Source organism: Trichomycterus rosablanca, chromosome 2, assembly GCF_030014385.1.
Source record: "Trichomycterus rosablanca isolate fTriRos1 chromosome 2, fTriRos1.hap1, whole genome shotgun sequence".
NCBI lineage: Eukaryota > Metazoa > Chordata > Actinopteri > Siluriformes > Trichomycteridae > Trichomycterus > Trichomycterus rosablanca.
The window spans coordinates 39,894,563-39,909,516 of record NC_085989.1 but is presented as its reverse complement, the minus strand read 5'-3'; the positions used below and the strand labels follow the sequence as shown (position 1 = coordinate 39,909,516).

General features: G+C 39.6%; 1 protein-coding gene across 3 annotated transcripts; it reads left to right on the top strand.

The window, feature by feature from the left end:
• Positions 1 to 1,611: 1,611 nt before the first annotated feature.
• On the top strand, positions 1,612 to 13,164 carry pgls (6-phosphogluconolactonase). 3 transcript variants are annotated; one of them, XM_062990833.1, is made up of 7 exons: positions 1,614 to 1,670; positions 4,892 to 5,035; positions 5,243 to 5,513; positions 7,175 to 7,282; positions 7,372 to 7,473; positions 11,821 to 11,961; positions 12,733 to 13,164. In XM_062990833.1, the coding sequence occupies exons 3-7, from the start codon at positions 5,247 to 5,249 to the stop codon at positions 12,877 to 12,879; spliced, it is 765 nt and encodes a 254-aa protein (XP_062846903.1). In that variant the 5' UTR covers positions 1,614 to 1,670; positions 4,892 to 5,035; positions 5,243 to 5,246; the 3' UTR covers positions 12,880 to 13,164. The 3 variants fall into 3 exon arrangements, with proteins under 3 accessions (XP_062846902.1, XP_062846903.1, XP_062846904.1); XM_062990832.1 differs by lacking the exon at positions 4,892 to 5,035 and having other exon boundaries at positions 1,612 to 1,670; XM_062990834.1 differs by lacking the exon at positions 4,892 to 5,035 and having other exon boundaries at positions 1,625 to 1,665.
• The last annotated feature ends 1,790 nt before the right edge of the window (positions 13,165 to 14,954 follow it).

Genomic DNA, 14,954 nt, shown 5'->3' with positions numbered 1-14,954 from the left:
CCGAGGGTAAGTGCACATGTTGACATTATTACTGCCATCTATTGAAGTGGAGCTGAAGCCACCCATTCAAATACTACAATTCCCATAATGCAACAGAAACAACGCTCCCTTCAAGTGCTTGTAATAAATCGTTCGGTAATAATCTAACGTTGACTTCTATTATTCATTCATTTAGTCATTGTTTGTTTTTACACCACTTTGTCCTGTTCAGGATCGCGGTGGGTCCTATTTATTGGGTTAAAGACAGGAAAAACCCTGAACAAGTTGCCAGTCCATTACAATGCAGACACACACACACAATTTTAAGTAGTTTAAACTGGCCTAACTGCATGTTTTTGTACTTGTGGGGGGAAACCGGAGCACCTGTAGGAACTTCACACTGAAAGGATTGGCCCGCCACAGCTAAAATACAGGTTTTAATCTAAGCTGTGCTTGTAGCAATTTAAGAATGACATTTAACATATATATCCTTGTTTCTACGTTCACTGTCCATTTCAGCATATCAGCTCCACTTACCATATAGAAGCACTTTGTAGTTCTACAATTACTGACTGTAGTCCATCTATTTCTCTACATGCTTTGTTAGCCCCCTTTCATGCTGTTCTTCAAAGGTCAGGACCCCCACAGAACCACCACAGAGCAGGTATTATTTGGGTGGTGGATGATTCTCAGCACTGCACTGACACTGACATGGTGGTGGTGTGTTAGTGTGTGTTGTGCTGGTACGAGTGGATAAGATACAGCAGTGCTGCTGGAGTTTTTAAACACCTCAGTGTCACTGCTGGACTGAGAATAGTCCATCAACCAAAAATATATCCAGTCAATAGCGCCCTGTGGGCAGCGTCCTGTGACCACTGATGAAGGTCTAGAAGATGACCAACTCAAACAGCAGCAATAGATGAGCGATCGTCTCTGACTTTACATCTACAAGGTGGACCAACTAGGTAGGAGTGTCTAATAGAGTGGACAGTGAGTGGACACAGTATTTAAAAACTCCAGCAGTGCTGCTGTGTCTTATCCACTCATACCAGCACAACACACACTAACACACCACCACCATGTCAGTGTCACTGCAGTGCTGAGAATCATTCACCACCTAAATAATACCTGCTCTGTGGTGGTCCAGTTGTGGTCCTGACCATTGAAGAACAGGCTGAAAGGGGGCTAACAAAGCATGTAGAGAAACAGATGGACTACAGTCAGTAAGTATAGAACTACAAAGTGCTTCTATATGGTAAGTGGAGCTGATAAATGGACATAGATAGATAGATAGATTAGATAGATAGATAGATAGATAGATAGATAGATAGATAGATAGATAGATAGATAGATAGATAGATAGATAGATAGATAGATAGATAGATAGATAGATAGATAGATAGATAGATAGATAGATAGATAGATAGATAGATAGCACAACTGCATACACAAGGTATATCAAAGTTACTAAAAGTACTATCATAATTAAAATGATGAACGGGTGCTGACAGATCTGAGTACATGCTGTGTAACTGCTATTTACAGTAAATCTGAGAAGTACTTGAAGAAAGCTTAAGTGCTGCACTCCCATGTAGCTGATTGGTTTGAATCAGGTTGAATGAGGAAGCGAGAGGCAGGAGGAGCAGCAGTAAACTTGTGTCACAGGCTGAGAACTGCACGCTTACTGTAGGGTAATAATGAAATATAAACATTATTATTATTTACTGAAAGTCTCTTGTAAGATGCTACTGATTGATGTTTAAGTTTATATTTTTTTTCAGCTTGTATCTGATGTGTAAATATAATGTTTTGGCTACCTTCTAGGTTTCTAATTCATTTCCAGGTTCTTAATGGCTCATTATACTTTTTATAAATACACTTCACCATGTATAACCCACATTTGAACAAACATGTCGGTGTCGCCGAACATACCGCGACCCTGATCAGGATCAAATGATCACCGAAAAAGTGACTGGTTTCAGTCATTGCTTAATCCTGAATAGGTGGCTTCTGCTTTGCCAGTGCACAGGTCCAGTTATCTGTTGAGATGCATTGTTTCAAACAGCACCATAATCCCTTCCCTGATTATTATAAAAAGCACACTTATTGTCATGTATTTGCAGAGCTGGGTTGCATGAGCCTTTGGGTGTACAGTGGTACTTTGAAACTCGACGTCAGTTGGTTCTGGGACAGGTGTCGAGTTTAAAAGATGTTGAGTTTTAAGGTATTTACTTCCATAAGGATGTATGGGAAACCTGTAAATGCGTTCCATGGTTCTGTGGAACTGCATATATTTTAGGCTATTGTAAAATAATGGGGTTGTTTTTGACACAAGGTACCACTGTACTGGGATACTGGGATATGGTGTTGTTTACTGTAAGACTAAACCTTTGGCACTGTCTGCGAATATAAGTATATGCCATTTTTTATTCTTTTGCCGCAAATACCTGAATACCAGTCACATACTTACAAAAACAATGTTTTGCATGTCAAATCAAACACTGACAATTTAGACAGAAAATCTGTTTTTCCTTAGTGCCTGGACTACTGTTTGTACATTTATTTCATGTCATAACTATAGCTATTACAGTGATACCTTGAGGCTCAACGTCAATTGGTTCTGGGAGTTGCGTCGAGTTTAAAAGGCGTTGAGTTTCAAGGTATTTTTTTCGCATAAGGATGTATGGGAAACCTGTTAGTGTTCCATGGTCTCATAGACTTGCATATATTTTAGGCTAATGTAAAATAAAGGGGTTGTTTTTGACACTTATACACTGAAAATAACACAAATATAATATAAAACACTGAAATAAAAAGCTGATTCTTACAATTTCTCAGAGCCCCGAGTTGTAACACAAGTTTAAAAGTGAAACAGGAGGAATATCCAGCTAAACACACAGATACATGTGAAGCTTTCAGAGTGAATCTGATGGTTATTCCACACAAATGCAGATTCGTCTCATATTCACACTTTGATGACGTTTTACCGCACTGCTCAAGCCAAGTGCTGAACAAAACGACTGTTTATTGTTAATTTAAAATTAAATAATAATAAAAAAAAACGGAATACGTTGAGTTTAAGGGAAAGGTTTCAAAGATTTTGAGTTACAAGGTACCATTGTACTTGATGTATTGCTGTGATACTTGCAAGCATTAGATTATTCTAGGTGGAAAATGCAATATTATCATATTTTACCCAATGATTTGATGATGAAGGAATTTGGGAAAACATTTTCAGTAGTATCATGCTTACCGACTAGTCTCAAACAAAATCCAGTTCTTAAGTAACATCACACAGACCTTTCTATGGGAAAAATTTTTTTGGGTCCAGCTGTCTCTTTAAATCATAATATGTTTTATCCTTAGCACATTCTGCCCCCTAGGTTCTTAGCATTGTACTAAAAAGTGAAATGTTTTCCAGATAATTAAACATGGTGCATTCAAAGAGTCTCATATACACAACACTACACACAGTAGCTGAGCCATTCCAAAAGCGGTTGATATTTGGAACTAGTAATAATTGTCTTCACCTTGTCTAGAGCCCTGGTTTCAGCCGAAGAAAAACGGACCCAAAGCATAATGCTGCTACCACCATACTTCACTGTGGGTATGGTGCAATGTTTATGCACCAAAGAAACCTTTTGGAATTATGGCCAGAAAGTTCAACCTTGGTCTCATAAGTCCACAACACATTTCCCACGTGCTTTTGGAAGACTTTGATTGGTAGATTTTTGCAAAATGTAGCCATGCATGGATGTTTTTCTTTCCACCCACACCACAGCCCAGATACACTATATTGCCGAAAGTATTCACTCACCCATCCAAATCATTTAATTCAGGTGTTCCAATCAAGCACAATGCAAAGCGTCGGATTTAGTGGTGTAAAGCATGCCGCCACTGGACTCAAGAGCAGTGGAGACGTGTTCTCTGGAGTGACGAATCATGCTTCTCCATCTGGCAATCCAATGGACGAGTCTGGGTTTGGTGGTTGCCAGGAGAACGTTACTTGTCTGACTGCATTGTGCCGAGTGTAAAGTTTGGTGGAGGGGGGATTATGTGGGGTTGATTTTCAGGAGTTGGGCTCGGCCCCTTAGTTCCAGTGAAAGGAACTCTTAATGCTTCAGCATACCAAGAGATTTTGGTCAATTTCATGCACCCAACTTTGTGGGAACAGTTTGGGGATGGCCCCTTCCTGTTCCAACATGACTGCGCACCAATGCACAAAGCAAGATCCATAAATACATGGATGAACGAGTTTCGTGTGGAGGAACTTGACTGGCCAGCACAGTCCTGACCTCAACCCGACAGAACACCTTTGGGATGAATTAGAACAAAGACTGAGAGCCAGGCCTTCTCGTCCAACATCAGTGTCTGACCTCACAAATGCACTTCTGGAAGAATGGTCAAAAATTCACATAAACACACTTCTAAACCTTGTGGAAAGCCTTCCCAGAAGAGTTGAAGCTGTTATAGCTGCAAAGGGTGGGCCGACATCATATTAAACCCCATGGATTAAGAATGGGATGTCACTCAATTTCATATGCATGTGAAGGCAGATGAGCGAATACTTTTGGCAATATAGTATATGTGAAGATTACAGAAGATTGTTGTCACATGCAGTGCACAACCAGTTCTTGCCAGAAATTCCTGCAGCTCCATTAATGTTGCTGTAGGCCTCTTGGCAGCCTTTTGGACCAGTTTTTACTGCATTTATATTGCATAATTATCACTTTAAATAATTTCAAAGCATATTACAACAAGGATACAAATACTGATATTCTTACAATATAACTGCATCTCAACATTAACATTGAGCAACATCACCACCTTGCTGCTGCAAAATCTACACAATACTGGTTGAGAGGAATATATATAAGAAATATAAGGCATAGCTTGTTTACACTGTTTGTAGAAAACCACTGATGTGAAAGCGGTCTGTTGCTGCACACGTCATTGAATGGGTATGCTAGCCTGCAGTCCTCCTTGATTGGCACGGGTGTCGTCCAAGCAGTCAGAGGTTGAAAGTGCAGCCTTAGTTTTTTCTGCATAACATCCAGTAGGTAGGCTTTGTACTAATTTTGCTGTAAAACAGTTGGTATAATATATATATATATATGTCAGCTAATTAATTTGGTTTAATGATTCAACTGTTATGAAAAATCACAGCATGTTAGGACTAGCCTATCTCATATAGTATTCCACAGATACCCAACCCCAGATATTAAAACTATATATAAAACCTCTCTCTTTACTGTTACTCCAGGACAATGTCAGGCCGGAGAGTGGTGGTGTTTGTTTCAGCAGCAGAACTCGGCCCAGCTCTGGCCCAGCTTGTAGCCTCTCGAGCTGAGAAGACCCTGAGCAGTGGTGCTAGCACCTTTTCCCTGGGTCTCTCAGGAGGAAGTCTGGTGTCCATTCTAAGTAAGGAGCTGCCTGCTGTACCGAACCTGGACTGCAGCCAGTGGCTGGTGGGGTTCTGTGATGAGCGCCTGGTTCCTTTTGATGATCCTGAGAGCACATATGGACTTTACAAGGTAACTGGAACTGAGATCATAGGCAATGATTTGTTTAGGAGAATAGTTTTCCTCTTACCCCAAATGCCAGAGTCCATTAGTAAAAATCTGGTGCCCTTTCACATCACATTTTCAAACTAAAATTATATATATAATATTATATAAGTAATTTTGCTGTCCAGTTTAACAGTGTTCACTTACAATGTAAAGTATTGGTGATTTTTATAGATGACCGTGTCAATCTAAGATCAAATACTAGAAATTCCCAATTCCATTTTTGTTAACAATTCTATACTATTCTCAAATTATAATTCATTAGTGGTTACTGATCTGACTGACAGCAAATTAAGCAAATGCTTTTTATCCCATACACTGATCAGCCATAACATTATGACCACCTCCTTGTACACTCGCTGTCCATTTTATCAGCTCCACTTACCATATAGAAGCACTTTGTAGTTTTACAATTACTGACTGTAGTCCATCTGTTTCTCTGCATGCTTTGTTATCCCCCAACAATGTTCTTCAATGGTCAGGACTCTCCCAGGACCACCACAGAGAAGGTATTATTTAAGTGGTGGATCATTCTCAGCACTGCAGTGACACTGACATGGTGGTGGTGTGTTAGTGTGTGTTGTGCTGGTATGAGTGGATCAGACACAGCAGCACTGCTGGAGTTTTTAAATACCGTGTCCACTCACTGTCCACTCTATTAGACACTCCTACCTAGTTGGTCCACCTTGTAGATGTAAAGTCAGAGACGATCGCTCATCTATTGCTGCTGTTTGATTTGGTCATCTTCTAGACCTTCATCAGTGGTCACAGGACGCTGCCCACGGGGCGCTGTTGGCTGGACGTTTTTGGTTGGTGGACTATTCTCAGTCCAGCAGTGACAGTGAGGTGTTTAAAAACTCCATCAGCGCTGCTGTGTCTTATCCACTCAAACCAGCACAACACACACTAACACACCACCACCATGTCAGTGTCACTGCAGTGCTGAGAATGATCCGCCACCTAAATAATACCTGCTCTGTGGTGGTCCTGGGAGAGTCCTGACTATTGAATAACAGCAAGAAAGGGGGTAACAAAGCATGCAGAGAAACAGATGGACTACAGTCAGTAATTGTAGAACTACAAAGTGCTTCTATATGGTAAGTGGAGCTGATAAAATGGACAGTGAGTGTAGAAACAAGGAGGTGGTTTTAATGTTATGGCTGATCAGTGTATATTAATGGCATAAAACTGGTATGTGAATCAGAATGGAAAATGTCAAAATTATCTGATTCTGATTCTACCAATATTTAACATTAAATCTTAGCATCCCAAGGCACGTGTCTGGTGCAGGGGTCTATCATGCTAGTCGATTACTACTAAGATCCAGGTTTGAATCTTAGTGATGCTATAATCCGGTCGGGTATTTGCACAGGTGTAGCGGGCTATGTCGAAGAGGGTGTTCAAAGCTTTGTAATGGATTGGTGTCCTGTTTAGGGTATTCCTGCCTTGCATCCAGTGTTTCTAGGTGGACCTAGCTAGACCTGCCATGACCCTGACTAGAAAAAAGTGGTTGATGAATATGCAATCTCTCTATCACAAGACTTGTCTTGGCTGATTGAGCTTGGGGTAAGAAGAAATGTGTTAAAATGAGATTTTTATTCGTTGTTTTTGTTTTGATCTTCATTTAGAATCAGTTGTTCTCAAAAGTGAACATTTCAGAGGACCGGGTGCTAGCAATAAATCCTTCGTTACCAGTAGATGAGTGTGCAGATGACTACGCCAGAAAGCTTAGTAAGGTAAACAAATTACACATTAAAATCTCATTTAAAATATTTAAACACTCATTAATCTGATTGTTTTTTTCTTATTACTGATGCATTTGTAGGCATTCAATACTGAAAAAACGCCAGTATTTGATATGTTGTTGCTGGGCATGGGACCGGATGGACACACATGCTCTCTTTTCCCAGATCATCCCCTATTACAGGTAAGATTGTAATGCAGAGATTAGGATTAATGTTCTGATTACAAACGCTAGTTATAGCTTTTATTGACTGGTACATTACAAGCTTCCCATTCATGAAAACATACCAGCCACATTTGTTTATTTTATTTTTTTTACATTTATTTATTTATCTATTTACATGACTTTTATTCATAAATTCTTCATTTATCTATCCACGTTTATTTATTCATGTTCCTTCCTCTATATTCCTTCATACATTTGTTTACATTCATCACTTATCATTTATACTTTGTCTACCCATTTATTTATTTGCATGATTGTGTTTACATTTATTAGTTTATTTTTATAAATTTATTATTCATTAATTTATTTATTTCGACATATTTTTACGTCTGTCTATTTACATCTGTCCATTCACCTGCTATCCATTAATCTGTCTATTAACATTTGTTTATTTGTACCTATTTGTCTATTTTTAACCATATAATCAGCCATCTATTAATCTACTTAACCGTCCCTCTGGCCGCTCAGGTGGTGCAGCGGTAAAGTACGCTAGCGCACCAGAGTTGGGTCTCGAATACATCGTATCGAATCTCAACTGGTGCAACTGCGGCCCCTGCTGGCTGACTGATGGCGCCTGCACAGGGCTGAGGAATAATGCTGATGGGGGTGTGGCGCTCCGTACACAGTGCCCGTCGGTGTATGAACTCGACTCGTGCAGGTGAACAATGCAGTCTGTACTGACTGTATGTGCCGGAGGGGGTGCATGTCAGTTGAGGGTCGAATCAGTATAGAGGACGCATTCAGGGTAATTGGACACGACTATTTATTTCATTTTATTTTTATCCATCTGTTTACATATTAACATCCATTGACATTCATTTATCTGTTATCTAAATCCATAATTCATTTATTTATCGAGTTCAAGTCCATCTTTATTTATCCATCCATCAATTCTCATTCATTTATTCATATCCATCATCCAGGTCCTTTTTGTGTGGAGTTTGCTTAGATTTCCTGCCACAGTCTAAAGACATCTAGGTTGGGTTAATTGGAGATACAAAATTGCCCATGACTGTGTTTAATATTGAACCTGAACTGATAAATCATGTGTAACCTGCACTGTCCTGTCCTGTCATGAATTAACTAAAGTGTAAAACATGATGTTAAAATTCAAATAAATAAATATAGAAATACTGATTTATCCATCCTTTTTGTACATTAGCAGTCGGTATGCATACAGAGCAAACCGATCCATGGATGATGCTAATTGTAAAGCATTACACACTGTCCTCAAACACTTGGATGGACATAACACATATGTCAGGATTTTATTTGTAGACTGTAGTTCTGGATTTAACTTCATCATTCCTGACATGCTGATCTCCAAATTGCACAAGCTGGGAATCAGCCTCTCTTGGTTATAGGACTTATTATTAGATATGGCTTGGATATTAACTTATTATATTATACTTAGCAGTGCGCTCTTATTGCCGGCCCCGAGCCCGCATAAAAATAAGGAGGGTTGAATTCGGAATAGCATCCGGCATAAAAACTGTGCCAAATTGGGTATGCGGACTAGAATGATCTGCTGTGGTGACCCCTAAAAATACAGGAGCAACCATAAGAGAAAATAATACTTGTAGCTAGTGACAGTTTTGTAATACTATGATTGTAGGTAAGCATTAGTTATGGGGATTTCATTGTACATGACAATAAAACTCATCCCAATTTATTAATTTATTTGCATCTATTCATTAATTTCTACTTCATCTATTTACTTACTCTTTTACATCCATTTATTTTTCCAAATAAATGAATGAATGAATGGTCATTATTCTATCTATTTATGTATTATTCTTGTGTATATTCCATTTTAATGACACTCTCTGTAAGTGTAATTAAAGAGCAGCCTGATCATGTCAGATATATTCATATAGGAAATATTACCCTACACTGTTGGGTTATATACACTAACGAGGTACAACATTATGACCACTGACAGGTGAAGTGAATAACACTGATTATCTCTTCATCATGACACCTGTTAGTGGGTGGGATATATTAGGCAGCAAGTGAACATTTTATCCTCAAAGTTGATGTGTCAGAAGCAGGAAAAATGGGCAAGTGTAAGGATTTAAGCGGGTGAGGGTGCCCATGCTGACCCCTGTCCACCGCCGAAAGCGCCAACAATGGGCACGTGAGCATCAGAACTGGACCACGGAGCAATGGAAGAAGGTGGCCTGGTCTGATGAATCATGTTTTCTTTTACATAACGTGGATGACTGGGTGCGTTTGTGTCACTTACCTGGGGAACACATGGCACCAGGATGCACTATGGGAAGAAGGAAAGCCGGCGGAGGCAGTGTGATGCTTTGGGCAATGTTCCGATCCATGGAGGCCCCACCTCACAACTTACAGGAGTTAAAGGAGTTAAAGGATCTTCTGCTAACATCTTGGTGCCATATACCACAGCAAATCTTCAGGGGTCTAGTGGAGTCACAATATTAGGAAGGTGGTCATACTGTTAAGCCTGATCTGTGTAAATGGTAATTACAAGCATTGGTTAAATAAATAGAATAAAACTAGTGTGTTTAATACTTTGAGTGATGCTTTACATGCTAAGTCATATTTATTAAGTCTCGTTCCTGAGAAGAACAGTAAGGAAGTCTAAATTTAACACCAGTCATTGGAAACAATGTGTCATTAAAAAACACACACGTCCTGAACTCTCTTTCCTGTGTGATTATTCAGGTTCATTTTAAGCTTCTCTTCCACTTTAAAGTTTAAACAAAGCCCTTGTATTATGTGAGCTGTTGCTGAAATCCAGCCATTAATCACAGCTGTACTGTACAGCAGTTACAGTCTCAGGCTGCTACTTTAAATGTTATGATTTAAAAAGGAAGCTGGTTATTAGAGGCTACATGTGCATAAACTGATGCTTACCATGTTTAGAACCAGTTTAGCATTTGGCTAAGCGGGTGCAAATATAGTTTTAGCCTTTGAAGATGATATCATTGTGCATGCCTTTACATGTAGCATATGCTGGTAAAACTGTTCCTTTGGTTTGGTAATGTTACTGTCTCAGGGTGCTGGAAGTACATAGTTGGTGTTCAGAATAACTGTTTTAGCATCTACCATCTGATAAAGATGCATTAACTTAGGTGGAATTAGATAAATTGGGACACGTTAGGCCATAGACTTACACTGATCAGCCTTAACATTTAAAACCACCTCCTTGTTTCTACACTCACTGTCCATTTTATCAGCTCCACTTACCATATAGAAGCACTCTGTACTTTTACAGTTACTGACTGTAGTCCATCTGTTTGTCTACATACTTTTTTTTAGCCCTGTTCTTTAATGGTCAGGACCCCCACAGGACCACCACAGAGCAGGTATTATTTAGGTGGTGGATCATTCTCAGCACTGCAGTGACACTGACATGGTGGTGGTGTGTTAGTGTGTGTTGTGCTGGTATGAGTGGATCAGACACAGCAATGCTGATGGAGTTTTTAAATACCGTGTCCGCTCTATTAGACACTCCTATCTAGCTGGTCCACCTTGTAGATGTAAAGTCAGAGACGATCACTCACCTATTGCTGCCGTTTGAGTTGGTCATCTTCTAGACCTTCATCAGTGGTCATAGGATGCTGCCCATGTGGGGGTTGTTGGCTGGATATTTTTGGTTGGTGGACTATTCTCAGTCCAGCAGGGACAGTGAGGTGTTTAAAAACTCCAGCAGCACTGCTGTGTCTTATCCACGCATACCAGCACAACACACACTAACACACCACCACCATGTCGTGTCACGGCAGTGCTGAGAATGCTTCACCACCCAAATAATACCTGCTCTGTAGTGGTCCTGTGAGAGTTCTGACCACTGAAGAACAGCATGAGAGGGGGCTAACAAAGAATACAGAGAAACAGATGGACTACAGTCAGTAATTGTAGAACTACAAAGTGCTTCTATATGGTAAGTGGATCTGATATAATGGACAGTGAGTGTAGAAACAAGGAGGTGGTTTTAATGTGTAAACTTACTATGTTTGTAATACAACAGACAAATGCACAATTTGTTGTAATGGTCCTTTAAGTTAATTTGGTAACACATTAACATTTGCAAAGAATATACATAAATAATTACACACTTATTTTTCTATTGTGTTGAAGTACTTTATTGCATTTAAACATTTTTGTGAGTTTTGTTCAGGTTCTTTCTGTTTTTTCAACCCCAATCATGCAAAGACGGAGTAGCTGCTCCGATTTACCTCTAGGTGTGCATGAGTTAGTGAATGTGTGATGTTTTGGTGCCCTTTTCATGGACGTTTACTGCTTGTAGAATTATGATTTGTTCTGTTTTTACAGGAAAAGCAGAAGACAGTGGCTCCTATCAGTGACTCCCCGAAACCACCTCCTCAGAGGGTCACCCTCACACTGCCCATGGTGAACGCTGCCCGTTGTGTGGTGTTCGTGTCCACTGGAGGCAGCAAAGCCCCTGTGCTTAAGGTATGTATATGTTTTTTTTAATTGACTTTCATTTGTAAAATGAAAGGTTTAGGTTTAAAAAAGAAAATATAATTGTGTTTAAGAAAATAGAATTGTGCCGAAAAAGAAACAGTAAATCCACCTTGCATGTGGACTAGACCCCATATGGGTTTGCATGTGCTTTGCGTCAATATCAATGTGTCCTTGTCCAATCTAATGGACACGTATTGATCTCACGCTCTCATCCATTTACCCTGCACTTAATTCCTAGGTAACTTTTAGCAGGTGGATAATGGTGAGCAGACGTTATCTCTACAAGGGAGGCTGTACTTCTTGTGTGCCTCACGTCAGTGTATTCTTTTTTTAGATAAATAACATTATCTTAAACTTTGCTTCTGTTTAGCCAGCAGAAGTTGAGTCACAAGGGGGAGCTGTAGGTACTGTATAGTTTTTATAGAGGTTGGCATTTCTGACACAATGTTTGTTTGAAAGTCAGCACTGCCTTAATGTAAAGTAGAAAATTGTTTATTTTGTGATTTAAAGCAATGAGGTGAATGAAGGTTAATTTCAAGTTTTTAACAGTTATTTTATCAAATGATACAACTGTTTCATATGTAATATCCATGTAAAGATTTATATTAGGAACATTTATTTTCATTTATTTTTAGTATGTATGACAGGAATAAATGTGGAATATAGAAGTGGTCGTTGTGAACTGTGCATTATACTTATTTATATAACTAGTTTTTTACTCACTTGTTTTCATCTTTGTTTTTCTCTCATCTTCTACAGCATGTACTGGAAGGGGGAGAAGGACCGGTCCTGCCTGCAGCCCTTGTCACTCCGACTCAGGGTGAACTCTTCTGGCTGGTGGATGAACCAGCAGCAGCCTCTTTAACACGGGAGGTGGAAAGACCAGGACCTGGGGCTAAACTGTGAGCTCACAAATAACCTGGAGAGAGACAGATTACTCGTATTTGGTCCACAGTGTTGAAGTTTTTCGAATCAGCGGTTAAATCTTTGACTTTGACAAGCTGCTAATTACAAGAATGAGTGTCTAGAATGTAATGTGTAGACTGATTGTACTTTTTTACAGGCACATAAACTGTATGTTGGTAAAGAGGACATATGTCTTATGTTATATGTCTGAGAGATCATTGTATATACGGTATTTGACTATAATGGGTTAAACACAGAAAAATAAATAAATGTGCCAGCTAATTGCGTCATTTGTTTAAGCTCTTGACTAAACACTTCTTGTTTTAACTGAGAAAAATGTATCAAACCAAATTTAAGTGTTTTGTATAAAGTACTTAAATGAACAAGTTAGTTAAATCTTAACTTGGTATGGTTGTTGGGATACGTTGAGATTAGGTATTGTGCAAACTGTTTAGTTTTATTAAGAAAAAGCATCTCATGAGTGAAAGGAAAGACATTGATCGTGGTTAGTGTGGGTAAAGTTTACAGAATATTAAACAATTGTTAGGTGTAGCAAAATTTAAGCTTAAAGTGACCAAATACAATGCCATGATAGCACCACATTCTAGTGAAATAGCTCTACTGACAAACTATTTTATTTGTTTTTATTGTTTAGGACCAAACGCTGAATGAAATGGAATAAGATTATCTGACCATAAATGCATTTGTTAGTTGTCTTGTTAAAAAGTAGCTGTTTGCTGATGCATTTGTCAAGTATTTAAACCCAACTTTATACACATTGCCATGGTGCCTCCAATTACATCAAATTAATTTGCCAATCCAACCCCTCAAAGCCAAGTGTCCTCTTTTAAAAAAAAACAAAATATGGTCACCCTCTCTCTCTTTCCTCGGCTGCTTCCGTTAGGGTCACCGGCAGATCGTGATCCGCCTTATTGATTTGGCACAGTTTTTACTCTGGATGTAGGGTTGCCAACCGTCCTGTAAAATACAGAATCGTTCCTTATTTGGAAACTTAACATGGTGTTCCGTATTGAACTGATATGGGACGTGCTTTGTTCTGTATTTTTATCAATGGGAGAGAAATGCTGCAGATTAGACTGAGACATGGCGATATGTATGAAACAGAAGGAAACTACTGCTACCGTGGGAATTAGAAAGCGTTTGGTTATTATTTTAAGTAGTTTTCACTTTTAGTCTTAGTATCGCTGTGTGTGCGCAGGCTTATCAGCATTACAACCTGTATAATACTCGGATGTTTGAGTAGCGCAGTGGGCAGAGCGCAGCGTGCATATTTTTCTGCCCTATGGGTTCGAATCCGGCTTAGGGCGAAATTAAAGTAACACAAGCAGGGCTGGTGCTATAGGGGCGTGGGGGTGGGCATTGCCCCCCCAGATTTTCTCACTGCCCCCCCAGATTTTCTCACTGACCCCCCAGATTTTCTCACTGCCCCCATAAGCAACGCAGTCAAGAACCGGGGCTGCATGTCAGTGTGAAGATGGATTATGTAAAAATGTTGTTTGCACTATTCAGAAAAAATGTTACATGATGTTCTTTATACATGTTGTTTTGCCTAAAATATGGTTCTGATTTATTATTATAAAGAGTGAAAATAATATATGTTAAACAGCCTAAATAAAACATTTTGATAATGTTCCTATGACGGTGTAAGACCCGTTATATTTTTTATAGGTGCAACCCTAACCGCCTACCCCCCCACACCCCTGCTCAGGTAAACACCCGCCAACCCACCCTCCACCCTATGCCTTTCGCCAACCTGCCAGCCCAGGGTATTCCTTATTTCCAGTTCTGAAAGTTGCCAACCCTATCTGGATGCCCTTCCTGACACAACCCTCTCTATTTATCCGGGCCTGGGACCGGCACTACAATGCACCGGTTTATGCATCCTAGCGACTAGGTACCTATAGGACAATTCAGTGTCTCCAATTAGCCTGGCTGTATGTTTTTGGTCTGTGGGAGGAAACCCACGCAGACAAGGGGAGAACATGCAAACTCCACACAGAAAGGATCCAGGACCTTCTTGCTGTGAGGTGACAGTGCTACCCACTCAGTCACCG